At 32.0% G+C, this 27,805-nt stretch overlaps 2 protein-coding genes and 1 long non-coding RNA gene across 3 annotated transcripts in view; 2 read left to right on the top strand and 1 right to left on the bottom strand.

Moving 5' to 3' along the window:
* LOC140432284 (uncharacterized) overlaps positions 1 to 27,805 on the top strand; it is a 942,959-nt gene that overhangs the window by 106,676 nt on the left and 808,478 nt on the right. The window lies entirely within an intron of this gene.
* LOC140440372 (uncharacterized) lies at positions 23,374 to 24,557 on the top strand. The gene is made up of 2 exons (XR_011950818.1): positions 23,374 to 23,662; positions 24,394 to 24,557. It is a non-coding gene; the product is annotated as an uncharacterized lncRNA (long non-coding RNA).
* Positions 25,570 to 26,657, bottom strand: LOC140440365 (myb/SANT-like DNA-binding domain-containing protein 3). The gene is made up of 4 exons (XM_072530825.1): positions 26,519 to 26,657; positions 26,273 to 26,456; positions 26,154 to 26,216; positions 25,570 to 25,758 (listed from the first exon to the last, which is right to left on the bottom strand). The coding sequence occupies exons 1-4, from the start codon at positions 26,596 to 26,598 to the stop codon at positions 25,600 to 25,602; spliced, it is 486 nt and encodes a 161-aa protein (XP_072386926.1). The 5' UTR covers positions 26,599 to 26,657; the 3' UTR covers positions 25,570 to 25,599.

Raw genomic sequence — 27,805 nt, 5'->3', positions numbered from 1 at the left:
CTATACCATAGCATATTCTTAAGGAAAGTACCAAACAGGTTGTCGAACAAGACTGAAATAAAAGACTGCCAACCGAATGCCAACCAAAATATAAACTCATGTATATTAATTCTGTGGACAGTTCCTTTCGGAATAATCTTCATTTTTCATTTCGTCCATTCTTATAGTAGGTGTGTTTAGTCAAGAACTCATTAAAACATTTTTTATTACAAAATAAATTCATTACGAGCCCCTACATCTATCATATGATACTAGTTAACAACTGGTAATCTTTTTGTTTATCTTTTAGATGTGTGATTTGCAATTTTCTAATCTAATATGTCAACACCTTCTTTTATTTTATTATAGAAATCTATAACTTCTGGTTTCTTTTTTTTTGTTTTATCAATATGTTTATCATTATGGAGAATAGGCACCAATATCGCAGCATTATTTTTTTTTGACACGGAACTCATCAATGTAATATTTTCGCGATATCCAAAACAAGAAGAATTTATAGGTCTTTCCTTGTTTGCTTGCATTACTTTTAGTATGCCTCTTTTATTTTTTCTAATGGTTTTAACTATCATAATTCCAAATGACAATTATTTGTTAAGCAAATTAGCACTTGTGGACAAATCCACATCTGCCGCAAAAGTCAAGTAATTGTTTATCAATTATTACGTCAATCGTTGGTATCAATACAGTTTTACACTGACTTATAAACATATTCTACACAAAAGAAATTACGCCAACTTATCCATTTTCTACCTTTGATTTCTCGTTCTTTTATGATCGAATCGTAAAAATTTTCTTATATCTTATATCTGTTTTATCTTATGTCTATTTACAGGCATGTAAGCTCTGTAAATAAGATTTGATCCAAAAATATTTCTCCAATTGGAACGTCTTAACTCTTTTTAACAAGCCATAAGCATTATTCCCAAAAAAATCGTCTAATTCGTATTTTTCGATGGATTTCCAAGTTTTACTCTTGAAAGAATAAGCACGGGAAGAGTTGCGATTTGTGCAGATAATAATTTCCTTAGTAATCTTACGAATAGTAAACTTCCTCCAAGCATCGATAGGAGTAAATATCTCCAATTTGCGTCGTGGTCCCGACATAAATCATATTATTTTGTTTAAGGAATACTTTCCTATTTTTTTTTCTGGATTTGTAAACCATTTTCTATTATTGGGTGCAATCATCACTTCACCACTTGATGCGAAATGTAATGTTTTCTCTTCGTCGTCGTTTTCACTAGAAATGTCTTCTTTATCTGACTCTGATACATAATTAGTGTCAAATTCAGTAAACTCAAGAACAATGTTTGGTGCATCTCCAGATTCTTATCCATCACTTGATTTTGATCCAGCCTAATAAGACTCATCAAACCATTTTTGAGCCATTTCTTTAAAATCAGGGTCTGATGGATTTAGCATTCGTTTTCTGCTAGTCAGGCCATCATTAAAATTATCACAATATAATTATGAAGATCATCCTTCTGTAGTTGACATAAGGTAAACTTACCAATTATTCCTGACCAAAAGTTGTAACTCATTTACAAAACACCTTCAAACAGAAGAGTTAGTTCTAAGTTCACACCATAAAAAAATTTGCAAAATGATTCGAACATCATTATTATCATGTTCCACAACCCATGGTGAGTCTTGGCCTGCTCAAGGATAAGTCTCGATTCTTCGCCTGGGCTTTCCAGTTTTGTACTTCTAACATTCTAAAGTCTTCCTCCACCTGATCCTTAAATCGTTCTCTGGGTCTGCCTCTCCTTCTCACTCCATCTATTCTTTGGTTATACATATGTTTTGGCGGATCCATCTCATTCAGTTTCTCTATGTGACCTAACCACCACAGCCGGTTTTTTTTGATGGGCCTAATAATATCACGTTTGGCAACAAGCGGTAAAGTTCGAAATTATAGCGTCTACGCCATAATTCGCCCTCCTGTACTTCTCCATAGATATGCCGGAGGATTTTACGTCCAAAGCATCTTAAACGTTCTTCATCGCTCTTTGTCATCGTCCATGTTTCTGACGCGTAGGTGAGGATGAGCATGATAAGAGTTCTGTATATCACTAGTTTTGTTATTTTTGTAACTAGGCTAGATGTTAAAATTTTTTTTAATCCATAATAGGCTCTATTTGCCATATATATCCATCTGTTAATTTCTGCACTTACTGTATTATTCTGAATAATTTGTGAGTCTAGGTATATAAACTCTCTTACTCCTTCGAAAGTATATGTTCCGATCGGTAGATCTTCGGGTTGTGCTGCTTGTAAATAATTTAATACTTTCATATACTTCGTCTTACTAGTAAGTGTTAACCTCCAGTCCCATTCTTTTTGTTGCTGCTTCAATCGCCTTGAATGATTCGATCACGTCCGCTTTTCTTCTTAAAATAATGTCGATGTCATCGGCGTACGCTAGTAATTGTACGCTACGATTAATAATAGTTCCATAATTCGAACATTCCTGACTGAATAGGTAACAAGAAGTATGGGGGGACATCATATAACTTTAAACTTACGTCATTTGATAAAAACTTCACTAATTCTGATCTAATTATTTCCCATTTTAGAAAAATCATTAGTCGTTATAAAAATCATACCCAGATATACACTGATGGTTCAAAATCATCCGAAGGTGTGGGAGCGTCTGTAGTAACTCCAGAGAAGGTCCTTAAATTCAAACTATCTAATGTTAGTACTATCTATACAGCTAAACTGTATGCTCTCTATCGCGCCATAGAACTAATCAATCTGACAACAAACTCCAAATATATTATCTTAACAGACTCACCTAGTGCCATACAAAGCATCCGACAACTGTATCCAAAAAACCCGCTTTAAAAAAAAATTCAAACAGTCCTTCTTCGGGCTTATATCAATCATAATGAGATAAATTTCATCTGGATCTCATCCCATATAGGAATAAAAGGCAACGAAACTGCTGACCATAGTGCGAAAGAAGCGATAGTGAGTGACGTTTCTGAGATCGTAAACACATCAGTATCAACGGATATAAAAGCTTATATAAAAAAATCAATCTTAAGTGCGTGGAAAAATAAATGGAATGTGTCGAATTCAAAATTAAAACAAGTGAAACCCAGCATAGAGGCATGGAATGTGTTACCTAAGTCAAGGAATCCAAGAAATAATAGTAACGCGCCTCAGACTCGGACATACTAGGTTAACGTATGATTACTTAATTACAAAGTGCGAACCGCCGCGATGTGAAACGTGTAATACGACACTAACAATAATGCACCTACTATGTGAATGTCCCCTCTACAATCAACAACGAAGCAATTACAAGATACCAGGAACACTTATAGAAGCTCTAGGTGCAGACTGTAACTTTAACAATACTCTGAATTTCTTGAAAGACATTAATAAGTACCACAATATTTAATAAACCAAATTCTATTGAAGTAATTGTACCTAATGTAATCCACTAATTTTTCACTAATGGCCATTTGGTCGATGGCCAAAAAAAAAGTATGGGGGGAGGGCGGAGATGCAATGAACTAAAGATTGTTTATGCACGCAAATAACTCGAGTGGGTCCAAAGTACACATCTTATGAAAAAGACCCAAAAACTAAAACTTTACAATATTTATTGCGTACATGACATTTACCTTTTAGCAACAATTTTATTTTGCGTGTATATGTATATTGAAGGAATACACATTATATCCTATCAAAAATTGTACAGAAAAATTGTCATCCTAGGAATAAGTTGACAAGCCATAAGAAAACAGTTTCAGAACCTCTTTAAACACTCTTATAACAAAAAACTACTCACATAAAGACAATTTGTAATAGAGATCTTTGAAACTCGAATAACGCAAACTTTAGTTGTAAATAAATATTTGGTGCCAATAACAGAAAAACATAAAAATGTCACCTATTTTAACGCTTTACCAAGTCTCTACGTGGCTTTAAACTTTAAAACTAATCTCGAGTTTGAAAGGCTGTGCTTTCCTTTATTTATTGAGGTCTCGCATCGGTCGAGTTGGTCGTCAGGGTCTTTGATAGCCCACAATAAATTGAACAGCGGAAAGTAAATGTTTCGATCTTATTGAGGAAATGGACAAAAAAAGTAGATTGATAATACACTTACAAGTTATATATTTTACCAAAAGGCTTGTTATGAACATAAGTAGTAGCGTGTTATTAGCAGTATAAGAAGTAAAGACTTTCACAAATTAGAGACTGCAGAATATGTTGATAATTTTAAATAAAGTAAGTATAAAACATGTTTTCTTGTAGCATGTTTAAGTTAGATATTGTATGTCTATGGAATTAAACCATAATTGATTGTTATGAAAATTACATTTTATATTTTTTGTTTTTACGTTTTGATGTGGACGTTTGTCAACTATGTTGTCAACTATCATAGTAGTCCAGGAAAATAAGCTTTTTTTCGTGACATTCGTCCGGCCAGGCAACCGACAGTTGTTGTAACCCTTAACCCGAAACATAGTACTTTTATTGCTAATGCGGAACATATGGTCTATTGGACCAGTATAGGTAAAAATTGAAATAAATCAAAAACAAATGTGACATTTGAAGAGAAAAGCAAAAATATTAAAGGGTTTATAAGGTATAAACGAGCAAAAAAACTTATTTATACATAATACTTACATAAAACAAAATGTGTAATATAGAAAATAACATTATTAAGCGTAATTAAGTAAACAAACATATATATTTCTAGATAAAACAAAAAATATACTACAGCTACCTACTTATTTTGAAGACAGGTAACACAAACCTTTCTACTACACTCCAAACAAATAGCATTTGAGCAACGCACACATTTATAATGTCTTCCTCATTTTTGATGATGGACAAATGCTACAAATTTTTTTTTGGGAAACTTATCATCTGGAACATTGTCGCCGATATTCTCGACAGGCACTTCGGGATTTATTCCGAAAAAAATCTCTATCGGCTTTCTAAGGTCTCGGGGAAGATGTTGCCTTAGATGAGGCTGAATTAGTTCAAAGGCCAAATCTTTTACAAATTTAAAACGTGGAAGTAATTTATTATCTTTGTAACAAAGATAAAGGATGTAACTGTTGACTAAACTTATATTTATAAGTGTATAAAATACAGCTAAGGGCCAACGCTTTCTCTGGCGGTTTGCACTATAATTGGCACACTTCATGTCTAAAACATCAACTTCCGATTTTGTACTGTTATAGTATCAAATTATTTCTGGTTTTCCTAATTCATTGTCTTTGCTGTGATGCATAGAGGATACTAAAAGAACAACTCTATTTTTTTTTCGGTACATATGATATCAAGGTTATGTCATTGGAGAAACCATAGAGTGTTGTACCAATTTCCCTACTTTTATTAGCCTGGAATTCCAAAGGAACTTCACACTTATTTTTTTTTACCATACCCACATACGTGAGGTGGCGTTTTTGCAACTCTGTGACTAACTCTATTGAAGAAAAATAGTTGTCAGCATTAATATTTCGGTTAGAACCCTCTATTGGTTTGGATAGTCGAATGACACATTGAGCAGGCTTGGAAAACTTTAGTTCTTCTTCGGAAAGTCCAACACCATCCGAATCTTTCCCTGAGTATATATATCCATTATAGAAATACGAGCTCTTAGCATCTGTCATGCACATTACTTTTATGCCGTATTTCGCAGGTTTACTGGGCATGTAAATTCGAAAACCACAGTAACCTCTAAATGGAAGTAGCATCTCATCCACAGTTAAACAATCTGACAACGTGTACAGCCTCTGGCAATTAGTCACAAAATTATTAAAAATATTTTAAATAGCCGCTGTTTTATCAGTTTTCTTCCGCTCTTCGCGATCCATGGTATTGTCAAATCTAAGACACGACAAAAGTATTTCGAATCTTCTCAAAGACATCGTCATTCTGAATATTGGCCGACCCAAAACATCTTTAGAAAACAGTTGAATCATATCTTCATGAGATTTTATAATTCAAGATACCATAAAAAGCCCAAGCAAAGCCTTCAACTCAACTATATTTGTGCTTCTGTAGTTTGAGGTATTAGTCGAATCAGACAACTTTTCTCTCATTATAATAATTTTTTGGTTTGTCCATGTTACAATTTGTTCCAACATTTCGTCATTAATCAACAACTTCCAAATATCTGATTTAGAAGGGCAATTTCCCAGAGTGCTGCTTACCGCTGTTAGCCCTCGTAATTCTCTGACAATGTTATGTGTTCGTGTCCTTGTATTTCTCGGAGGCTCCGTTCCCTGCCACTGAAAACCATTTTTTCCTTTGAATATGTTCACATCCCCTTCTACTTGTAAAAAGTCGGTTCTGGATTGTAAATCATTCGACGGTTCATCTAATTCAAAAAGTTCGTGATCTAAATTCGATTCTTCGCTGCAAGAGGGTTAACTTTGCCGAATTACTTAGTGGGGATCTTCATCCGAATCATCTATAACATCTCTCATGTCCTCGTCACTCCCTTGCTCTGATAAATATAAATCTTGATCGTCGGCAAGTAGTAATCTTTGTATATTCTTTTCAAAATCTGGGTCAGCCAGATTTACTTTTTTATTACGGCCAGTTCCGCTAGGTCCTGATCTATCCATTATTACTACAAAATTAAAAATTTTTAGAGTAATTATGTTTATTATACAAAAAATATGAAATACCTTATTGTTTATCAGTACACAATCCGTAACAAGTGGCCTCCTAGACCTATCATAAAAACACTGCAATTCGAAACACCTGGCTTACTAGACCTACACGTTTTGAAAACTATTGTTACTACAACGTAAACACTAAAGCGATTGCTACGATACTGCAGAACTATGCTTGTTCTACACTATTACGAAAGTACTAAGGACAGTGCATGCGGCCTACACTGTTGCCGCCATTAGCAGACTATCATTTCGCTGTGGTCCGTTAGACCAATGTTTCGGGTTAAGGGTTAAGTAGTATAGATTTCTATAACAAGAACGTATTATGTTTTCTTCAGTCTATTTTATAGACTTATTTAGTTATTAAGAAATTAATGTCAAAAAATGGTAATTTTTAGTTTTTCGTCTATCAAAAAAAAAGTGAAGCATTTGAAACAAATTTGAGAGTAAGAATTTTATAAGTTATATAAAAACTTTAAAATGACGTTTTTTAAATGTTCCTATCCTTATTTGTTGCTTAGAAAATTACTTAATTATATAGTATAATTAAACTTATAACCATTATATTACATACAGTGTTGGGTCTTGTGATGCTTAAAATATGATCAAAATTTCAAGTCTACTGGTCAAATAGTTTAAACTTATTTAATTTGTTTATCCCAAATTAAAATTGCTGCAACAATACAAGTCAGAAAATTATATAGGTATATTAATTATACGGGTAGCTTCTGAAACAAGAAGGTTTATTCTATTATTATTATAAAAAAAAATGAGGAAAGAGAATTTTAAATATTGCAAAACAATTTGGCCATTTTTATTTTTGCCCAAAAGACGTGTCCATTTTTTCCTTATAAACAATTAGAATAACTTTTTAACTATTGACTGCAAAAACAAATTTTTCTAGATTTAGACAGCCAGAAAAAGAGACGAAGACCTAATACACTTTGAGACGCAGTTATTGCCTTTTTTTATAAATTGACAGCTTTGTTTATAACAGTTAAGAGACCTTATTAGGGTTATCTGAAAGAACATACTTTAAGGGTTAATTGTACAAATTTCAAAAAAGATGGCATTTTACTGGAATAGTTCACAAAGCTTCAAAAATATGGTCCTCAAAATTGGTCGGCTTTGAAACTAGGGGAGCGGTGGAGGGGGAAGGAACTGTTAACTGTATCTCTGTTTCTTGTTTGTGAATTTCGAAGTGTCTTTTTTTTTAATTTGTATGTACTTTTTGCGTACATTACGTATATGTATTATTTAAATAATTCGATTGTTAAATAAACCATCTAATTTGTTTTTTTTTAGGAATATTAGAAACTTTGTAAATATTTTATTTATAATAGATTTTGCAAAAAAAAACAAATTATCCTATTCTTTCTAATTTAAAGTACTTCAGTACTTATATTTCTGTTAAAATAAAAAATGTCAAATAAAAATTTAAGATTTTCCTTAGTGGAAAAATTATATCAATGAAAAAATGTTCATGGCAGCCTTTTATTTATTTGTAAATATTTATTTATTAAACACTTTTTAAACAAACTCTAAAAAAATGTTTTTTGCTTCAAAATTACTTTCTTTTAATAATTCTATTGATTCTAAGACGAAAGTTATTCTTGTATGTTTTTTGTAAAATACTTATTTACTTTAAACGTAAAATGCAAATAAACAATTGAAAATTGCAAAAATGCCGATTTGAACATTTTTCGAGGCCATCTTGCAATAGATTGGACATCGAACAAAAAATATGAGGTGAAAGCTTATAAAATAGGTTTCAAATGCTCAAGTCCATTTTGATTTTATATAGCATAAGTCAGTTTAAAATATCGATAAACAAATTGATATACCGTTGCGTTTCGAGATACAGGGTATCCAGAAACTCTCCTGACAAACGAAAACTACAGATTCTTCGGATAATTTAAGACGATTTAATTCAATTCACCTAGTCTGAAAGTGCTTTTTAAGGAAGAGCTATTTGAAGACGGCGCCTTGTAAGTAGTTTTTTTCCATAGCTAATGTTAAAGTGTTGCTATAACAACTGTTTTGAGTAGATAAAGTATCACTTTAACCGCAAGGGTAGATAAAGTGACACTTTATCAGCGCAAGAGTAGATAAAATGTTTTAACTTTTTTTTTATTCTATAAAATTTACAAATTCAAACACATTAAGAATTAAAAACAACTGAAATTTTACAATTAACATTATTAGAAATATCTATTTTTGGAGCATCACAACTTGTACTCGTTTGCTTAAATACTTGATTCGAGGGACTGGATTGATTTTCTGGTCCGCCAAGTAGACACTTGGATACAGCAATCTTATTGCTTATTGACTCTTCAATGTAAGATTCTGCAACAGATGATATTCCGTCCATTTCGTATTTGTTCACTTTGTACACAAAACGCAACAATATTCTCCGCAAAAACCAAAACGTAACATTTGTTGACAGAGTAATTCATATCCCTAGCAACGGAGCAACACAATTGCGATTTTTGTACTAAAAATTACAATTTTCTTTGAAATTCTATTTTTCACCTGAACTTGAAGTCTTGCTATAGAAACAAATGTTGTATTGCACACTACGATAAAATCTCAAGCATAATTAGCGTCTCGACTGACGTCTTGACGCTAAAAAAACGCTCTCGAAGATAAAGTACAATTTTATCGTCTTGTACAATAAATAACTATTAATAACTTAGATTCTTTCAATAACTTCTTTTAATAAACATGAAAACTGATACGATTGTTTATTCTTTAAAGTATAATCGATTTCATTAATTGCGGATTTCTAGTACCGTTCATAGGCGTCTGTTTTGGGTAGGTCAACAGGTATTTTAACACATAACTTTTTTGTCTGTAATTTTTAAGCATTTGTTATACTAGATTATTAAATTTTCAGATATTCTAGTACTAAAAGGTAATCTTACTATAAGTATGTAGAATACACCATTTTCTAAAAAAATCGATTTGAAAAATTTTTAAGTCGGAAATACTCCTTGTAGCAGTTTACCTTTGTAAAATAAGGATATAAATTTTTGTTATATAAGATATTTTCTGCGAAAGATTTTGAAGTTGTGGGATACATTACAGATATTCTTCAAACGCTAATTTCTAAATTTTGCCAAACTTCCATTATAGTGACATCCTGATGTGTTGTTTCATTATTTTTTGGGAACACTGAACTTCTTTACCCTTCTCTTAACCGGGAAATTTTCAGCATATCTACTTTAATGCATAAGCGTTACACCTCATTTCACGATAAACTAAATGTGTATGTGTTCCTTATCAGTAAAAACCATTTTTGTTGAATTTAAATGATTGTGTTTGATTGCCAGAACGTAAAAAACTAAAAGAGAAACTTCACGAACTGACAAGAGTTTGACAATAAAAAACGTACGTTATAGTTCTGTTGGCAGTCCAAAGCATACTAATGCAAAAAATATTAATTTAACTTTCATGTCAAAAAAACGAGAAATTTTTAAATCGATTTTTCTCGAAAACGGTTTATCCTACCGACTTAAAGTAAAAGTATCTTTTAGGACTAGAATATCTAAAAATTTAATAATTTAGTACAGTGGTTCCCAACGGGGGCGGTACCGCCTAACGGTGGGCGTTGAAGAGAGATAAGGGGGCTTTTTGGGCCCAAGGAAAATTTGGGGGGCGTTGAGGAACAGCTGCCGCCCCCCTAAAGCAACTCATTGCTTCTAACAACTTCTAACAATCCGAAAATATAAACGAAATGCACAAAATGCATTTTGGTTATGCACCGTTCAATTTTTTATTTATCACTCAGCAACAATTTCGACGTTGCAGTCGAACGTAGAACGTTTCAGTTTGGTTAGTATAATTCCACTTCCAGTAGAACCTTTCTGCTTTAAGTGAATTTTGGCTCCTCCTTCGCGCAGCGGCATGGTCAGGCATAACTTAATCATTCGAGATTGTTTCGCTAAAGCAAGGTGGTGAATTTTCTGTGTGTTATTTGCAGAAAGTTGCAGTGCATTTATTAGAAATATATTTTATTGTAATACATATTTGTCACAAAGGTAAGTATCTACGTGGCATTTATATCACTTACTATAATTCTTTATTATTTTTCCCTATCGTAATTTACAAGGTTTTTGTAAAAATGTAATAAATCTAAATTTGTTTCCTTATATTTATAGTTATTGTAAAACATTCAAAAAGTACTAACTTGCACAAACTGGATCAAAGTAAAAAGTTAATTAGGACCTACCTACACTGAGAGAAGAATTGGGGAAAAAGTACAAAAAATCTTAATAAAATTTACTATACTGATCATAGACTGCCAAAAATAAACTATTTACTGAATATAAAGTTATTTTTATAATATGTTTACAGTATGGTAATTTTTAATAAGTTCTTTTGTAATTTTTCCTCAAATTCTTCTCTCAGTGTATATTTATTTACTTGTGGCATGTTTTAAATTTCTCGACTACTTGCTTGGATATTCCGCCACTCTGAAATATTGATTTTGCTAACTAAAAAAATATTTAAAAGTTTCTTATTTAAAATTATCAAAGCGGTGGCTACAGCATATTTATTTTTACAGATATACCTACAGTATGTCCGATCCAAAGAAAAAGTGCAGACAGTACAATGTCGAATATTTGAAGTATGGTTTTATTCAGTCGCCTTCTAATAAGGCATTACCAATGTGTTTAATTTGCCAGAGAGTTTTCTCAAATGAAGCCATGAAACCTTCATCACGATTACAAGAACATTTGACCAAAATACATCCCGACAGAAAAGACAGAAATTTATCATACTTTGAAATGCTCAAAAAACAACATTTCAAACGTCCAACTTTAGCTAGTATACTTTTCAGCAGCATCAAAGCAAGACGATGATGGGCTACGTGCTTCTTATAACAATTCCTTACTTATAGCTAAATTAGGAAAACCCCATACTATTGGCGAAGAATTAATACTGCCAGCTGTAAGTGAAGTTTTGCGGACTGTACTGCACCAGCCGGCATCTGATATTATTAAAAAAATTCCATTAAGCAATAATACGGTACAGAGACGAATTGACGAAATGTCTGAGGATGTGGAGCGTTCTCTAACTGATTATTTAAAGACTACTGAGTTTTCTTTACAGCTTGATGAATCAACTCTGCCAAACAATGAGTCTTTACTTCTTGCGTACATTCGCTTCATAAAAAGTGAAAAAATCTGTCAAGAACTGTTATTTGTAAGAACACTGGAAACAGATACTAAAGGCAAATCGATATTTCTGTTGCTACAGATGGTGCTCCGGCAATGGTTGGACGACACCGCGGACTGATAGCATATTTGAAAAAAGCGGTACCAAATATACTCGCCGTGCATTGTGTAATTCACAGACAGCATTTAGTTGCAAAAAATCTTAGTGATCGCCTTCATTGTTCACTACAATATGTAATTACTGCAGTTAACAAGATCAGAAGCAGTGCTCTCAATGATAGATTGTTTAGAAAACTGTGTGATGAAAACGGCGAGAATTTTAATCGTTTATTGTTGCACACAGAAGTTGGATGGCTTTCGAAGGGTACCTGTCTAAAAAGATTTTATGATCTCTTTGACTCAGTTTTAGAGTTTTTTGAAAGCAAAGATGATTCTTTGAGAGACAATTTATTAAAATTTAAGAGCGATATTGCTTATTTAACTGATTTATACGATAAATTTAATGAAACAAACCTACAGCTACAAGGTGATAATTTGAATTTGATCAAAACAAATAGAACTATTTCCTCGTTCGTGTCAAAACTTAATTTGTATAGGCAAAATTAGGGTCGGAGACAATTTCATCAGTTTCAAAATCTTTCCTCTGTGGAGACAAATGATAAAGACATTCTGGTATATTGCCAGCACTTGGAAGCACTTCAAGAAGATTTTAGAAATATATTTCAGGATATCCTTGGTCTGATTATTCCAGATTGGGTGCTAGAACCGTTCTCAAGTTTAGAAACAGCAGAATTATCACTACAGGAGGAATTGATAGAATTGTCAACAAATGAAGAGTTAAAAGTGAAATTTAAAAATGGATATCAACAATTTTGGCTGCAATGTCAAATTTCAGTATTATATCCAGCTTTATGGGCTGCATCAAAGAAGTTTTTCATTGCCTTTCCTTCATCGTATTTAGCCGAAAGAGGATTTAGCATAGTCAGCAATTTATTAACAAAGAAGAGAAATACACTGTCCATAGTGGAGCGCGGTGATTTAAGATTGCTGATGACAAGTATGGAACCAAATATTGACAGATTACTATCATTACATCAAGCTCAGCCTTCTCATTAAAAATGTTATATTATTATTATATTGTTTTTTATGATATGTATTTAAGTTAAAGTTTGATCAATACATAAATACTGTATTTTTGAATAAAACATTTTTTTTAAATTTGTTGTTGCTTGGATTAGTTAAGGAGCCGTCGAATCATATTTAAGGTAGCCTTTGACCCAAAAAAGGTAAAACAATTGTGAATGAAAGTGCGTTACTAATTTTAAGAATGGAAGAGTTTTTTAAGGGGGGCGTTGAGTATTTTGTTTTTGGAAAAATGGGCGGTAGGCCGAAAAAGGTTGGGAACCACTGATTTAGTATAACAAATGCTTAAAAATTACAGACAAAAAAGTTTGCGTTAAAATACCCGTTGACCTACCCAAAACAGACGCCTATGAATAGTACTATAAATCCGCAATTAATGAAATCGATTCTGCTTTGAAGGATAAACAATCATATCAGTTTTTTTTTATTAAAAGAAGTTATTGAAAGAATTGAAGTTATTAAAAAAAAAACTACTTACAAGACGCTATCTTCAAATAGCTCTAGCTCCCTTAGAAAGCACTTTTAGACTAGGTGAATTGGATAATTAATAATCTAGTATTAGAAATTTATAAAAATTAAAAAAAAATATGAGTTAAAATACCCGTTGACCTACGCACAACGGACGCCTATGAACGGTACTAAGAATTTTCAATTAATGGAATCGATTAAACTCCAAAGGATAAATAATTATAAAATCCACAAGGAAAATAATTCCTGTAGCTGGCTGTATACCACGTATAACAAAAGAGGTTAGTCTTTGTATGTGGGTATATTTTATTTTATAAAAACCCTTAAAAGGGCAACATTACAAGCACGAACGTTTTCGGAACAACTGTTCCATCATCAGGTTAAAATGCCTAAAATAAGTATAAACCATTTAGTTACAACAAACGTGGTTTAAAATTTTGACTAAGGTTAAAAACAATAAAATGGTTATACTTACAGGTTAACATGCCCGAGCCACCAAAATATTTGGGTAAAAACCCTTTAAATTGAAAAATGTTACCGAAGAATGTACATGATGTTTATAATATTATATGATGTTTAATATTTTAATTAGATTTTACTTCAGGTAACATACACCCATGCTTAAGTGAGTTCCAGTGTCCGGAGAGTAAACCTCTTCAAACGGACTACGGTTGGCAACTGATTGATGAAATACTCATGAGCGGTGTCAGAAACAAAATGTCAATGAACCATGAAACAGTGTTAGTTAAACATTATATTACTACAGCCAAAAGATTAAAAAACTTTGATGATGTTAAAATGATAACAGTAATCCAGGTGTTGGAATTTAAAAATTTTTCTCTATAATTATTTAATATTGGATGTAAAAGATGTAAATTACTGGTGTTGTTGAAGGTCATGTTTAAGAAGATGACGTATGTATTAGGCAGCTTATTTTACTCTTTATCGTATGGAGTGTGGTCTAAAAGGTGTAATTTGTGAAGAATTAGCTGAAATATATGGAAATGTCCTTTTATGTTGCTAACATCTAGGACAAGGAAGAATAATTAGTATATATTTGTAGCTAATGTAAGACTTTTTTAAATAGATGAAATTGTTTAATACTGCTAGTATCGTAAAAATTTTTTTAATATAAGTGAGTCCAATAGTTTGAGAAAAAATGATTGAAAATCTTCCGGCTGAAGGAATTAAAGTTATAATTTATGTGATTAAATTTAAAAATTTTATGGAAAGACTGAGATCCTCAGAGACCTGGCAGGAATAACAGTAAATGGAATGACTAAAGAATAAAGGGGAGTGGGTTAAAGGGAAATGAATGAGTTAATCAACAAAATTAGAGATGATAGAGGTCCTTCATGCTTAAAGCATCTAGCACCCTGAACAAAATATATTTTGGTTGTGTTAAAATCTGATACATAAAAATTTTGAAATTTTATTTGTGAGTATGGTGTACTAAGTTGTTGACTAAGAGAGGGGGGAACAATGGTTGATTAAAGGTTTAGGTAAAGTGGGAGAAAGTTAATTCTGATGAATTGCTAGATTGTGTTTAAATGTTTACTGAGTTTGGAACTAATGGGTGGATGGTAGACCTATATGAAAAGACAGAGAACTAGCAAAAGAAAAAGAATGGACAGGAAAATGGTGCAAACGTGAAGATTGTAAAATAATGAAATAGTAAGGTATAAAAGATATGATGTTAACAATAGGGGGCTAAAAAATTCTTTTGGAGGGAGTGTTGTGACAGTAGTGTAGAGAGAATGGTTGTTTTTTTAAAAAACAATGATTGTTGAGAAGGATTAAGGTGTTGACATTTATAGAGGAAAGACAGATGAAGAAGATGGGGTAAATTTGAGAAGTGTGGGTTATGAAAAGAGTTGTCGGTGTAAGGGTTGAAAGTCACGGTTGAAAGATACATGGCGATTAACGCAGTTGGGGCTTCTTTGCTTTTCCTTGACTATTTCCAAGTCTTCATATAGATCTAATTTTAGAAAATTTTTTTGGGGTATATTATGTAACAAAGAGACGTCTTCTGGTATGTTGAGGGTATGTTTATGTTGTGCAAGATGTTGTGAGAAGGTGGAAGTGTTCTCTTTTTTAGTGTGTTCTTGGGAACGGGAAGTTAGTGATCTACAGGTTCTACCTATATATGTAGCATCACAATCAGAGCACTGTAATTTGTAAACACCACTACGATCCATGTAGTTGATGCAATCTTTTGAATTGGTTAAACATTGTCCTAGATTGTTCAGGACTTTGAAAGAAATGTGGGTATTCTCAACAGATCTTTTTAGAATATATCTGATATCTCCAGAAAGACGTTCTTGAAGGTAAGGTAAGGAAGCATAATGAGGTTTAATGGTCAAGTCTCTGGGGAACGCAGCCTCTCTCAAAAGTTTGAGTTGTCTTTTATTAATAAGTTTGTTAATGAGGTTGGGGTCATACCCATTGTTGGATGCTATTTGTTTTAGAATATTGAGTTCTGTTTGGTAGTTAGATTGTGATAGTGGGATTGTTTCTAGGCGGTGAATATAACTATGGAAGGCTGCATATTTATGTGACATTGGGTGGTTGGAAGATAAAGGTATGATATGATCGGTTTGTGTAGGTTTCCTATAGATACTGAAATCGAAATGGTCGTTTAATCTGGTAATAGTAAGGTCGAGGAAATTAATTGATTGAGACGACTCTAGTTCCATGGTGAACTTTATATTAGGGTGGATTTGATTTATTTTGGAGAGTAATAGATCAGCTGAATTCGAGTTACCTGATATGAAGACTAAACAGTCATCAACATATCGAAACCAATGGAGAATTTCAGGATTTTTCATAATGTGTGTGGATTCTAAGTGATCCATAAATATATCAGCTAGGAGAGGGGAAAGGCAACTACCCATGGCTAAGCCATCAGGTTGTCTGTAAAATTTACTATTGAAAACAAAAAAGTCTTGAGCTAGACAAGTTTGTAATAATTGAATAATTGAGTTAGTGGTAGACATAGTGATAGAATTTGCTCGTAGAAGAGAGTGGACCAGATTAATAGTTTCTTGTTTGGGGACTGAAGTAAACAAATTGCTGACATCAAATGAAAGCATTGTGATGTTGGGATGAAGATTTATTTGTTGGAGATTGTTGACTAGATGAATTGTATTTTTGACTGAAAAGCGAGGGGTGAAGTTCGTCATATTGTTAATGAGATTCAATATGAATTTTGACAGGATAGAAACTGGAGTGTTTATAAAACTAACAACAGGACGAATGGGAATTCCCTCTTTGTGTATCTTAGGTAAACCATACAATCTGGGTGTTAATGGGTTGCTAGGTATTTTATAATATGGAGCATCATGTTCTGACAAAAATTCTGTGAAAAGTTTATTGGTAGCTTTGATTTTATTAATGAACTTTTTTGTTGGATCTTCGGGGAGTGGAGTGAAATTGTTATCTGAAAGAAATGTAGTGACCTTGTCGTTATATAACTTCTGATCAAGAATGACTAGACAATTGCCTTTGTCTGCCTAAAGCAGACAAAGGCAATTGTCTAGTCATTCTTGATCAGAAGTTATATAACGACAAGGTCACTACATTTCTTTCAGATAACAATTTCACTCCACTCCCCGAAGATCCAACAAAAAAGTTCATTAATAAAATCAAAGCTACCAATAAACTTTTCACAGAATTTTTGTCAGAACATGATGCTCCATATTATAAAATACCTAGCAACCCATTAACACCCAGATTGTATGGTTTACCTAAGATACACAAAGAGGGAATTCCCATTCGTCCTGTTGTTAGTTTTATAAACACTCCAGTTTCTATCCTGTCAAAATTCATATTGAATCTCATTAACAATATGACGAACTTCACCCCTCGCTTTTCAGTCAAAAATACAATTCATCTAGTCAACAATCTCCAACAAATAAATCTTCATCCCAACATCACAATGCTTTCATTTGATGTCAGCAATTTGTTTACTTCAGTCCCCAAACAAGAAACTATTAATCTGGTCCACTCTCTTCTACGAGCAAATTCTATCACTATGTCTACCACTAACTCAATTATTCAATTATTACAAACTTGTCTAGCTCAAGACTTTTTTGTTTTCAATAGTAAATTTTACAGACAACCTGATGGCTTAGCCATGGGTAGTTGCCTTTCCCCTCTCCTAGCTGATATATTTATGGATCACTTAGAATCCACACACATTATGAAAAATCCTGAAATTCTCCATTGGTTTCGATATGTTGATGACTGTTTAGTCTTCATATCAGGTAACTCGAATTCAGCTGATCTATTACTCTCCAAAATAAATCAAATCCACCCTAATATAAAGTTCACCATGGAACTAGAGTCGTCTCAATCAATTAATTTTCTCGACCTTACTATTACCAGATTAAACGACCATTTCGATTTCAGTATCTATAGGAAACCTACACAAACCGATCATATCATACCTTTATCTTCCAACCACCCAATGTCACATAAATATGCAGCCTTCCATAGTTATATTCACCGCCTAGAAACAATCCCACTATCACAATCTAACTACCAAACAGAACTCAATATTCTAAAACAAATAGCATCCAACAATGGGTATGACCCCAACCTCATTAACAAACTTATTAATAAAAGACAACTCAAACTTTTGAGAGAGGCTGCGTTCCCCAGAGACTTGACCATTAAACCTCATTATGCTTCCTTACCTTACCTTCAAGAACGTCTTTCTGGAGATATCAGATATATTCTAAAAAGATCTGTTGAGAATACCCACATTTCTTTCAAAGTCCTGAACAATCTAGGACAATGTTTAACCAATTTAAAAGATTGCATCAACTACATGGATCGTAGTGGTGTTTACAAATTACAGTGCTCTGATTGTGATGCTACATATATAGGTAGAACCTGTAGATCACTAACTTCCCGTTCCCAAGAACACACTAAAAAAGAGAACACTTCCACCTTCTCACAACATCTTGCACAACATAAACATACCCTCAACATACCAGAAGACGTCTCTTTGTTACATAATATACCCCAAAAAAATTTTCTAAAATTAGATCTATATGAAGACTTGGAAATAGTCAAGGAAAAGCAAAGAAGCCCCAACTGCGTTAATCGCCATGTATCTTTCAACCGTGACTTTCAACCCTTACACCGACAACTCTTTTCATAACCCACACTTCTCAAATTTACCCCATCTTCTTCATCTGTCTTTCCTCTATAAATGTCAACACCTTAATCCTTCTCAACAATCATTGTTTTTTAAAAAAACAACCATTCTCTCTACACTACTGTCACAACACTCCCTCCAAAAGAATTTTTCAGCCCCCTATTGTTAACATCATATCTTTTATACCTCACTATTTCATTATTTTACAATCTTCACGTTTGCACCATTTTCCTGTCCATTCTTTTTCTTTTGCTAGTTCTCTGTCTTTTCATATATCTACCATCCACCCATTAGTTCCAAACTCAGTAAACATTTAAACACAATCTAGCAATTCATCAGAATTAACTTTCTCCCACTTTACCTAAACCTTTAATCAACCATTGTTCCCCCCTCTCTTAGTCAACAACTTAGTACACCATACTCACAAATAAAATTTTAAAATTTTTATGTATCAGATTTTAACACAACCAAAATATATTTTGTTCAGGGTGCTAGATGCTTTAAGCATGAAGGACCTCTATCATCTCTAATTTTGTTGATTAACTCATTCATTTCCCTTTAACCCACTCCCCTTTATTCTTTAGTCATTCCATTTACTGTTATTCCTGCCAGGTCTCTGAGGATCTCAGTCTTTCCATAAAATTTTTAAATTTAATCACATAAATTATAACTTTAATTCCTTCAGCCGGAAGATTTTCAATCATTTTTTCTCAAACTATTGGACTCACTTATATTAAAAAAATTTTTACGATACTAGCAGTATTAAACAATTTCATCTATTTAAAAAAAGTCTTACATTAGCTACAAATATATACTAATTATTCTTCCTTGTCCTAGATGTTAGCAACATAAAAGGACATTTCAAATTACACCTTTTAGACCACACTCCATACGATAAAGAGTAAAATAAGCTGCCTAATACATACGTCATCTTCTTAAACATGACCTTCAACAACACCAGTAATTTACATCTTTTACATCCAATATTAAATAATTATAGAGAAAAATTTTTAAATTCCAACACCTGGATTACTGTTATCATTTTAACATCATCAAAGTTTTTTAATCTTTTGGCTGTAGTAATATAATGTTTAACTAACACTGTTTCATGGTTCATTGACATTTTGTTTCTGACACCGCTCATGAGTATTTCATCAATCAGTTGCCAACCGTAGTCCGTTTGAAGAGGTTTACTCTCCGGACACTGGAACTCACTTAAGCATGGGTGTATGTTACCTGAAGTAAAATCTAATTAAAATATTAAACATCATATAATATTATAAACATCATGTACATTCTTCGGTAACATTTTTCAATTTAAAGGGTTTTTACCCAAATATTTTGGTGGCTCAGGCATGTTAACCTGTAAGTATAACCATTTTATTGTTTTTAACCTTAGTCAAAATTTTAAACCACGTTTGTTGTAACTAAATGGTTTATACTTATTTTAGGCATTTTAACCTGATGATGGAACAGTTGTTCCGAAAACGTTCGTGCTTGTAATGTTGCCCTTTTAAGGGTTTTTATAAAATAAAATATACCCACATACAAAGACTAAATAATTATAGTTCTTATTTTTCTAAAAAAAGTGTTTTTGAGTTATTAAAAAAAAATTACTTACAAGGCGCCATCTTCAAAGAGCTCTAGCTCCCTTAGGAAGCAATTTCGAACTAGGTGAATTGTGTGAAATCGTCCTAGAATTATCTAAGAAATCTAAGGTTTTCGATTGTGAGGAGAGTTTCTGGACACCCTGTATGTAGGCTTGACCAACATCTAAACTTTAACGTTCGAAACACATTGTTTATTTTTTATTTTAATCGAAAGAATAAATATTATGCTACAACATTACAGTAAAAAGTTAACCCAAAGTTTACCACGGGAAGCTGTTTATTTATAACAATTTTTCAACAAATAAAAAATTTTATTTTTGTTTGAACTATTTATTTTCTTTTTAAATGAAACAAGTTCCCGTGGTATGCTTTGGATAAACTTTTTACTGTAATATTACAGCATCGTATTCTTCCGATTAAAAGTAGATTAAGATTGTGGTAATAAATAAACAATGTGTTTCAAACGTTAAAGTTTGGACGTTCGTCAAGTCTATATATTCCATAACGCAATTGTATATCAATCTGTTTATGTATATTTTAAACTGAGTTTTGCAATATAACATCAAAATTAAATTGAGCATTTTTCAATGAATTGACTTCAGCTTTCATCTTGTATTTTTTGTTTTTTTTTTTCATCTAATGTTCAACGTATTAAAAAATAGCCTCGAGAAAGGCTGAAATTGGCTGTTTTCAGATATTTTAGTAGTCTATTTGAAATTTACGTTTAAAGTAAGCGTTTTGCAATAAGAATGGGTTAATAGAACTTCAGAGACACATTATCTAAAATTAACTACATAATCACACAAAAATCAGAATTTTATATTAATCCGAGGATTCAACATTAACTCTCTGTGAACTCGACAAGATCGAGGTCAAGTCGAATGACAAATTGGCTGTCACAAAATCGCGAATTGATATCATCCAAAAGTTAACAAAATTTCCTAATTGATAATATTTTTTAAGCACAATTTTTGGAGTTAAAGTAGAAACGTCAAAATCAGCTGTAAAATGTAATTTTTTATCACAATCATTTGTGGTTTAATCGTACTCGCTCCGTGCATGACCATGGTAGGGGTACCTTGAAACGATGCCAGCGTGCGTAGCGGCAAAATATGACAAAATTGGACCTTTTGGATCTTTTTACGCATACATTTTATCAAAGATGGATGCAAATACATGTTGCGTATTTAATTGTGATAATAATAGCAAAAATAGTGAGTGTAGTTTTTATAGGTTTCCAAAGATTACATATAAATTAGAGAAAAGAAAAAGATGGATTCCTGCTATTAATATGAAAAAGTAAATATAACATAATTTCACTTTTAAGCAATTTAAATAGGAAAAATTTAAATAATTTGCCTTAAATGATATTTCATAAGGCTTCAAGCTAACTGCAGCCTACCTGATGACTTTAGCTTTTACATCATAATTTTTACTATTATTGTTTTTAATTACATGCTCTTCCACATGCAAAAACTTGATTTGCCAGTACTAGATTTTTCCCTTTCTTTTCCGTTTAGGGTTAAAAAGATAATGTTAATGCATTTTTGGAAACCCAGTTTCAAATACTAAATTTATTTTGTACATAAACTGAAAAATATAATTAAAAAACTAATCATTAATAATTGTCAATTTCGTAACTATTTAACATATGTTTAACCTCAAATTAAGAGATCCAAAACTGTCAGATGAATGAGGTAGATGTCGCGTTAGTCACGCACGGAGCGAATATAATTACAATATTATATATAGTGCATTTGTTTTTGCCTTCCAGCTTCTAATTATTCTTTCCTGAACTTTTTTATATTTAATTAATGGCTTTGGATAACTCATTTGGATAAGTCATTTACGGCCGGTTTCCGAAAGGATGATCATCTCAAAAATTATGTAATCGATGGTTAATCGTTGATTAAACACATTTTGAGTTTCAGAGACGTCAATCAAACTACATTCAACAACGGTCGATCTCCTGATTTAACATGCGATTAATCGTTAGTTAACAGTCGATTTTAAGTGTTTTGAGTTTCTGAAACGCCGATTAACTAGTTTCGCATGTCAAACGGCGATCAAAAACGACTGTCACCTAATTTGAGGTTATTGGGTGATTAAAGGGCTGTTAATTTTTATAAAGAGTTGTTTTTAATTAATAAATAGAGTTTTTCGTTATTAAATAGAGTTTTTTAGTTATTATATAGGTTAAATAGTTATTAAATAAAGAGTTTTTTAGTTTTTAATTATAATTATTAGTTATTTAATTATAATTTAGATTTTTAAAATTAAATATAGTGTAATTAATAAATACCCAAAACAAATTGTTACAAAATAAATCTGTAAATAAGGTAAGTCATATTATTCAATAAAAATAAGGCTCTTTTGTAAAAAAAATATTTATTTTAACTTGTAGATTATGGACACTTCTGACATTTCTGATTTTTCATTGTCGAGCGAGGAGGAGAATGCCGTCCCTATAGTTAATCGCAGAACCAGGATGAATCCTATGACACACTACAATGATACTGAATTTAAAAAACGATACAGACTGTCTAAAGGAGTTGTGACAGAATTAGTAGGACTAATAGATAATATAGAACCAACAACCAAACGCAACAAATCTATTAGTGCCATTGAGCAGATATTGTTGACAATCAGCTTTTATGCAACTGGAGGGTTCCAACTGACTGTAGCTGATAATGTAAGAGTGCACAAATCAACAGCATGTCGCATCATCAAGAGAATATCTCTTGCTATAGCTAGATTAAGACCAGTTTTTATAAAGATGCCTGCAACAGCAGAGGAGCGCATAAGTGTTAAATCTGGTTTTTATGCATTGGCTAATTTTCCAAATGTAATTGGTGCTGTTGATTGTACACACATAAAAATTCAGTCAATTGGAGGCCCAACAGCAGAACTGTTCAGAAATAGAAAAGGTTACTTTTCTTTAAACACACAAGCAATATGTGATGCACAGCTGAGAATTCAAGATATCATTTTTAGATGGCCTGGTTCTGTACATGATACAACTATATTTAATGATAGCCATGTACGTGCAGATTTTGAAAGTGGTGTGTATGGGAATGACTGTCTCTTAGGAGATAGTGGAGACCCTTGCCGAAGTTACCTGTTAACCCCATTTTTGCAGCCCAGAACAAATAGCGAGGAAGCTTACAATAGAGCACAAGTGGCCACAAGAAATCCTATAGAAAGATGTTTTGGGGTACTAAAAAGGCGTTTTCCTTGCCTGTCTATGGGGCTACGGGTAAAATTAGATACAGCCATGAACATTGTTGTGGCTTGTGCTGTATTGCATAATATAGCTCTCAATCACAATGACAACATTGATGATATAATAGATGTTGAAGCTTCTATTCCTGAGGAGATGTGTGAGATTGCTGGAAGAAATGAGAATACAATTATGCGTTCATCTCTAGTAACAACTCATTTCAATAGGTGGGTACATAAACTTTAAAAACACAATTTGATTTATTACTTATATTACTTTATTCACATAATAAAATTTTTAACTCAATTTACTATTTTTATTGGGAAATAAGCTACAATTCTACTTTAAAACAAGTTTATTTAAATATTAAATATAATTATTAATAAGTCTATAACATATAGAGGGTACATCATTTAAGTTTTTAAATAACATACATATGAAGTTTTTTTTTAAATAACTATTTTTGAATAAAGTTGTCCCAGGAACACAACTCAAAAATATTGACAATATCATTTTAAAGTCATCTACTTTAAAATGTATAATATATGTCTGAATTGTCTACATGAATAAGTTATATAAAATTAAATTTTTATAAGAATTGTTCAGCAAGTAACAAAAAACATAATTTGTTTAGTTTATTAATGTTTTGTATTTTGTGAACGCTTTCTGAAGTAGAAATCGAAATGTCAAAACAACTTGTTTTAAAGTAGAATTGTGGCTTATTTTCTAATAAAAATAGTAAATTGAATTACAAAGCTACAAGACAAAATTTTTAATGTTTTAAATTTTCATATTGTAAAGTTTTTATTTTTAGTTCTAAATCTAGGATATTTTTTTTTTCAACTCATTACTATGATTAATTAATTTTGTCCGTTTTTCTATAACTGCACCTTCCAATTTTTTTTTATAAAACATTCTTTTTAAAGATTCACTTCCTAATAATTTTTTTTTTTTTTAGATAGCCTCTTCTTATTGGTTGTATTTGGCAGCACAGCAGATGTGGATGGTGCTGCAGAGGAGCACTGACTGCCAGACAAATCCCTGTTTTCTATTTCTTGAAAGTTGTTAACCTCTACTTCAACATCTTGTGTAACTATAAAAATAAAAAAAAATATAAATAGTTTTGAATTGAATTACTTAATCCATTAACAGCTAAAGGTGCGTCTATGCACCCTGAACTGACATATTTTATCAATATCTGCATATTATTGTGCTATCATACTTTGCCACAATGTAACATGTATTTGTCACAAGATAAAAACAAGGGATTTAAGGGAAATCAGTCTAGAAATAAATTTCGATCAATCAAACAAAATATTCATTTGTGTGATAATACTCAATTATACCAAGATAATAATTTTGTCAAACTTACTCCTATCTTTGACATGACGAATAGAAAATTTTTACAATTTGGTATATTCGAACACAACCTTTCAACAGACCAGAAAATGGTTCTATATTTTGGATGTCACCTATGCAAGAGTTCATTCGGGGACCTATGCAACATTTACTAGTTGATAGTAATAACTCTATTTTAAATGAATATCTTAAGTGATTCAAGGTCTGTTTTTTGTAACATTTGTAAATAAACCTGTTGCTACTATGTCAGTGAAATATTGCAACGCTGGTGAATTTAATTCAGTGGATCAAAAATGGACGTTTAGTTTAGTCCTTAACTTTTTCACATAGCACCATCTAGTATAATGTATATCAAACAAACAATGGTATATTAAAATCTATTGAGACAGAAAGAGTGGTGACATCTAGTGACTGTCTCAATTAGAATCAAACAAATTTATACATTGCGTTGGCTAACTAGTCCTATTTAAACAATGCTAATAATATTTATAGAGATATTAATTCTCATATTTTGAGTTTGCTTAAATTTTGTTTATCAAAAGATCTTTTTTTTTGTTTGCCTGTCTATAGACAGGCACAAGATCTGGCCATGTGTAACCACTTATCATCCTTGTTATCAGATTTATTTTTGATCAACATAGAAATAAATAATATCTTTAACAATCAAACTTTAAATAATAATCCAACTAATAAAATAAGTGAATAAAAGGGACTTATTCAAACAACACCAAGTCGACATAATTTAGTTTACCTCTGAGGTCCAGATATAAATAAATTTAAAGTTAGTTACCTTTATTTAAATAAATTAATAAAATAAGGACTCACCAGATGTGAAAAAACCAGATGCACTGTCACAACTGTTGGATAAAGGTTGGATTGGATTGCCAATCAAACCCAACATTTGTGCCCCTACATCTGTGAGACGAGGCTTAAATGTGCCACCACCTGTTGCAAGTATGTCTTTCTGAAAACAATTCATTAGTTGGGTTAAAATCAAAGTGGTGGAAGTCATATTCTTGAGATGATGTAAGCCCTATTTTATAATCTTGATATATACATAGACCTCTTCAGAGAAAAAGTGGTGTAAGTTTTTACTGTAAATACTTACACCACTTTTCGTGATGAAAAGATGTTTATTTATCAAAGTTATAAAGCAAGACTTCCATCATTTCACAAATATGACTTACGCCTCTTTGGCTTTAACACCCTCAAATACTAAACTTCTATTGTTTCAACACTAGGTTAGTTCCCATCATGAAATTAGTTTTATTGGCTTATATTTTTATAAAAATATCCCACTCAGACATAGTGTAATTCAACTGACCAGGTGTTAAGAGCTTTAAATTTAAGTATACCTACTTTGTCTGCAGTTTGGTCTCTCTTTAACTGGTCCAAAACCTTCTGGTCATTATATTTTTGAATCTGAAATGTAATTAATCCATATAGCTCTAAATCAACCGAAAGTTTTATACACTTACATTTTCCTCTGCTACTTTTTGGCGAGTGATCCTTTTTAGGTTAAGATAAGCAGTGTTCAACTGCTTTGGGGTTCTGGGAAATTCAGCGCTGACATTAAATTCCAGCGCTATTTTTTCCCAGGTTTTATTTTTTTGCGCGGTGGACATAGCATTGGTACATTTATTTTCAATTATATGCTTGTATCTGAAAACAAAGATACCTACAATTAGAAATTTGTTCTCTAAGTAAGACAATTTCGTACTTACTTTCCAATTATATCCAACAGCAAACATTTCTCCCTCTCTGTATAATTTTTCCGTGGAGGATTTGCATTGGGATTACTCATTTTTAATATTAATTTTATAAATTATGTTGTTACTACGGAATACAGATTAAAATTTTTTGGTTATTTATCGAAAATTTTGAAGGATGACAGCCGATTGTGACAGTATCGATACCAAATCGTATGTCAGATAATCGATTTTCTACGATCATGTAATTTTAAGATGATCGACGTTTCAGAAACTGGTCACTGGTTAACAGTTGATCAAATCTAACAGCTCGATTAGATGATCGGAGATTTGAATAACGTTTCGGAAACCGGCCGTTAGCCACGATTATGTATTTGACTACTTGAATTTGTTAATGATGTATTGATCTATTGCATTTGTTATCAAAATAGTACTTCGCCTAGGTAAATTAAAAATATAATGTAAACTTCAGTATCACAAGAATCAGTAGATTGACAAGAAGTCATACATACTTTCATTCGTTACATTCAGGACCCTAACCAACTTAAAGTGAATATTTAGAACCAACAAGTGATTACATAATATAGGGATACTTTTCACGCTAAGGTGCCTGTCATAGCGACTTTAATACAACATAAGACAGGCAACAGCTATGATGTAAATATATAACATAAGGATAGATAGAGAGAACAAAGCTAGATTTGTACATTCACATTTTACGTTCCATCCTAAATTTTTCTTTAAGCCTTTTTTAAATATCTCCAAAAAATTTGCTTAAAAGATATATAAACTGGTAGATATACAAAATAGAAGATTGACACTGAGGAAGAGTTATTTGTTCTTTTATCAGATTTTTCAATAAATAGTTAATAGCAGCATCATTATAATGCACCGGGACATCCAATGATTGATATCGTGAATGTTACCATTACATTTACAGAGTTCTGTTTCGCTTAAATTAAATCTATACAGATATGCTTCAAAGTAGCATGATTAACAAGACATCTAACAAACATTAAGTATACTCTTCTATTGGAATGACTTCTTGCAAAAGGCGCAGTAGGTAGAACACGGTGAATTTTTGAATAAAAGTTGTTACTTCTGTTGCAGAAAGCATTTCATTTAATTTACTAGTTTTCTTTAAATTCTTGTTTACGCAGCGAGACTAAATCACTTTTATTGAACCACTAATATCTAATCCTTTTGAAGCCGCTTCTTTAGCAAAATAATCTGCTTTTGTGTTACCCGAGATACCAGCATGTCCCTTTTCCTAAATGAAAGACACTGAATTATTTCTTTTAA

Source organism: Diabrotica undecimpunctata, chromosome 1 (assembly GCF_040954645.1).
Source record: "Diabrotica undecimpunctata isolate CICGRU chromosome 1, icDiaUnde3, whole genome shotgun sequence".
NCBI classification, from domain to species: domain Eukaryota; kingdom Metazoa; phylum Arthropoda; class Insecta; order Coleoptera; family Chrysomelidae; genus Diabrotica; species Diabrotica undecimpunctata.
Note: the sequence above shows the minus strand (reverse complement) of the source record. Positions and strands in the feature narration are given on the sequence as shown.

Excerpts from the sequence above, each read along its gene's own strand:
- LOC140440365 (XM_072530825.1), bottom strand. The coding sequence starts at position 26,598 with ATGAGTAATCCCAATGCAAATCCTCCACGGAAAAATTATACAGAGAGG. Across the intron at positions 26,217-26,272 it reads AAAAAGTAGCAGAGGAAAAT|ATTCAAAAATATAATGACCA; the intron begins GTAAGTGTATAA and ends ATTACATTTCAG. Across the intron at positions 25,759-26,153 it reads GAGACCAAACTGCAGACAAA|AAAGACATACTTGCAACAGG; the intron begins GTAGGTATACTT and ends AATTGTTTTCAG.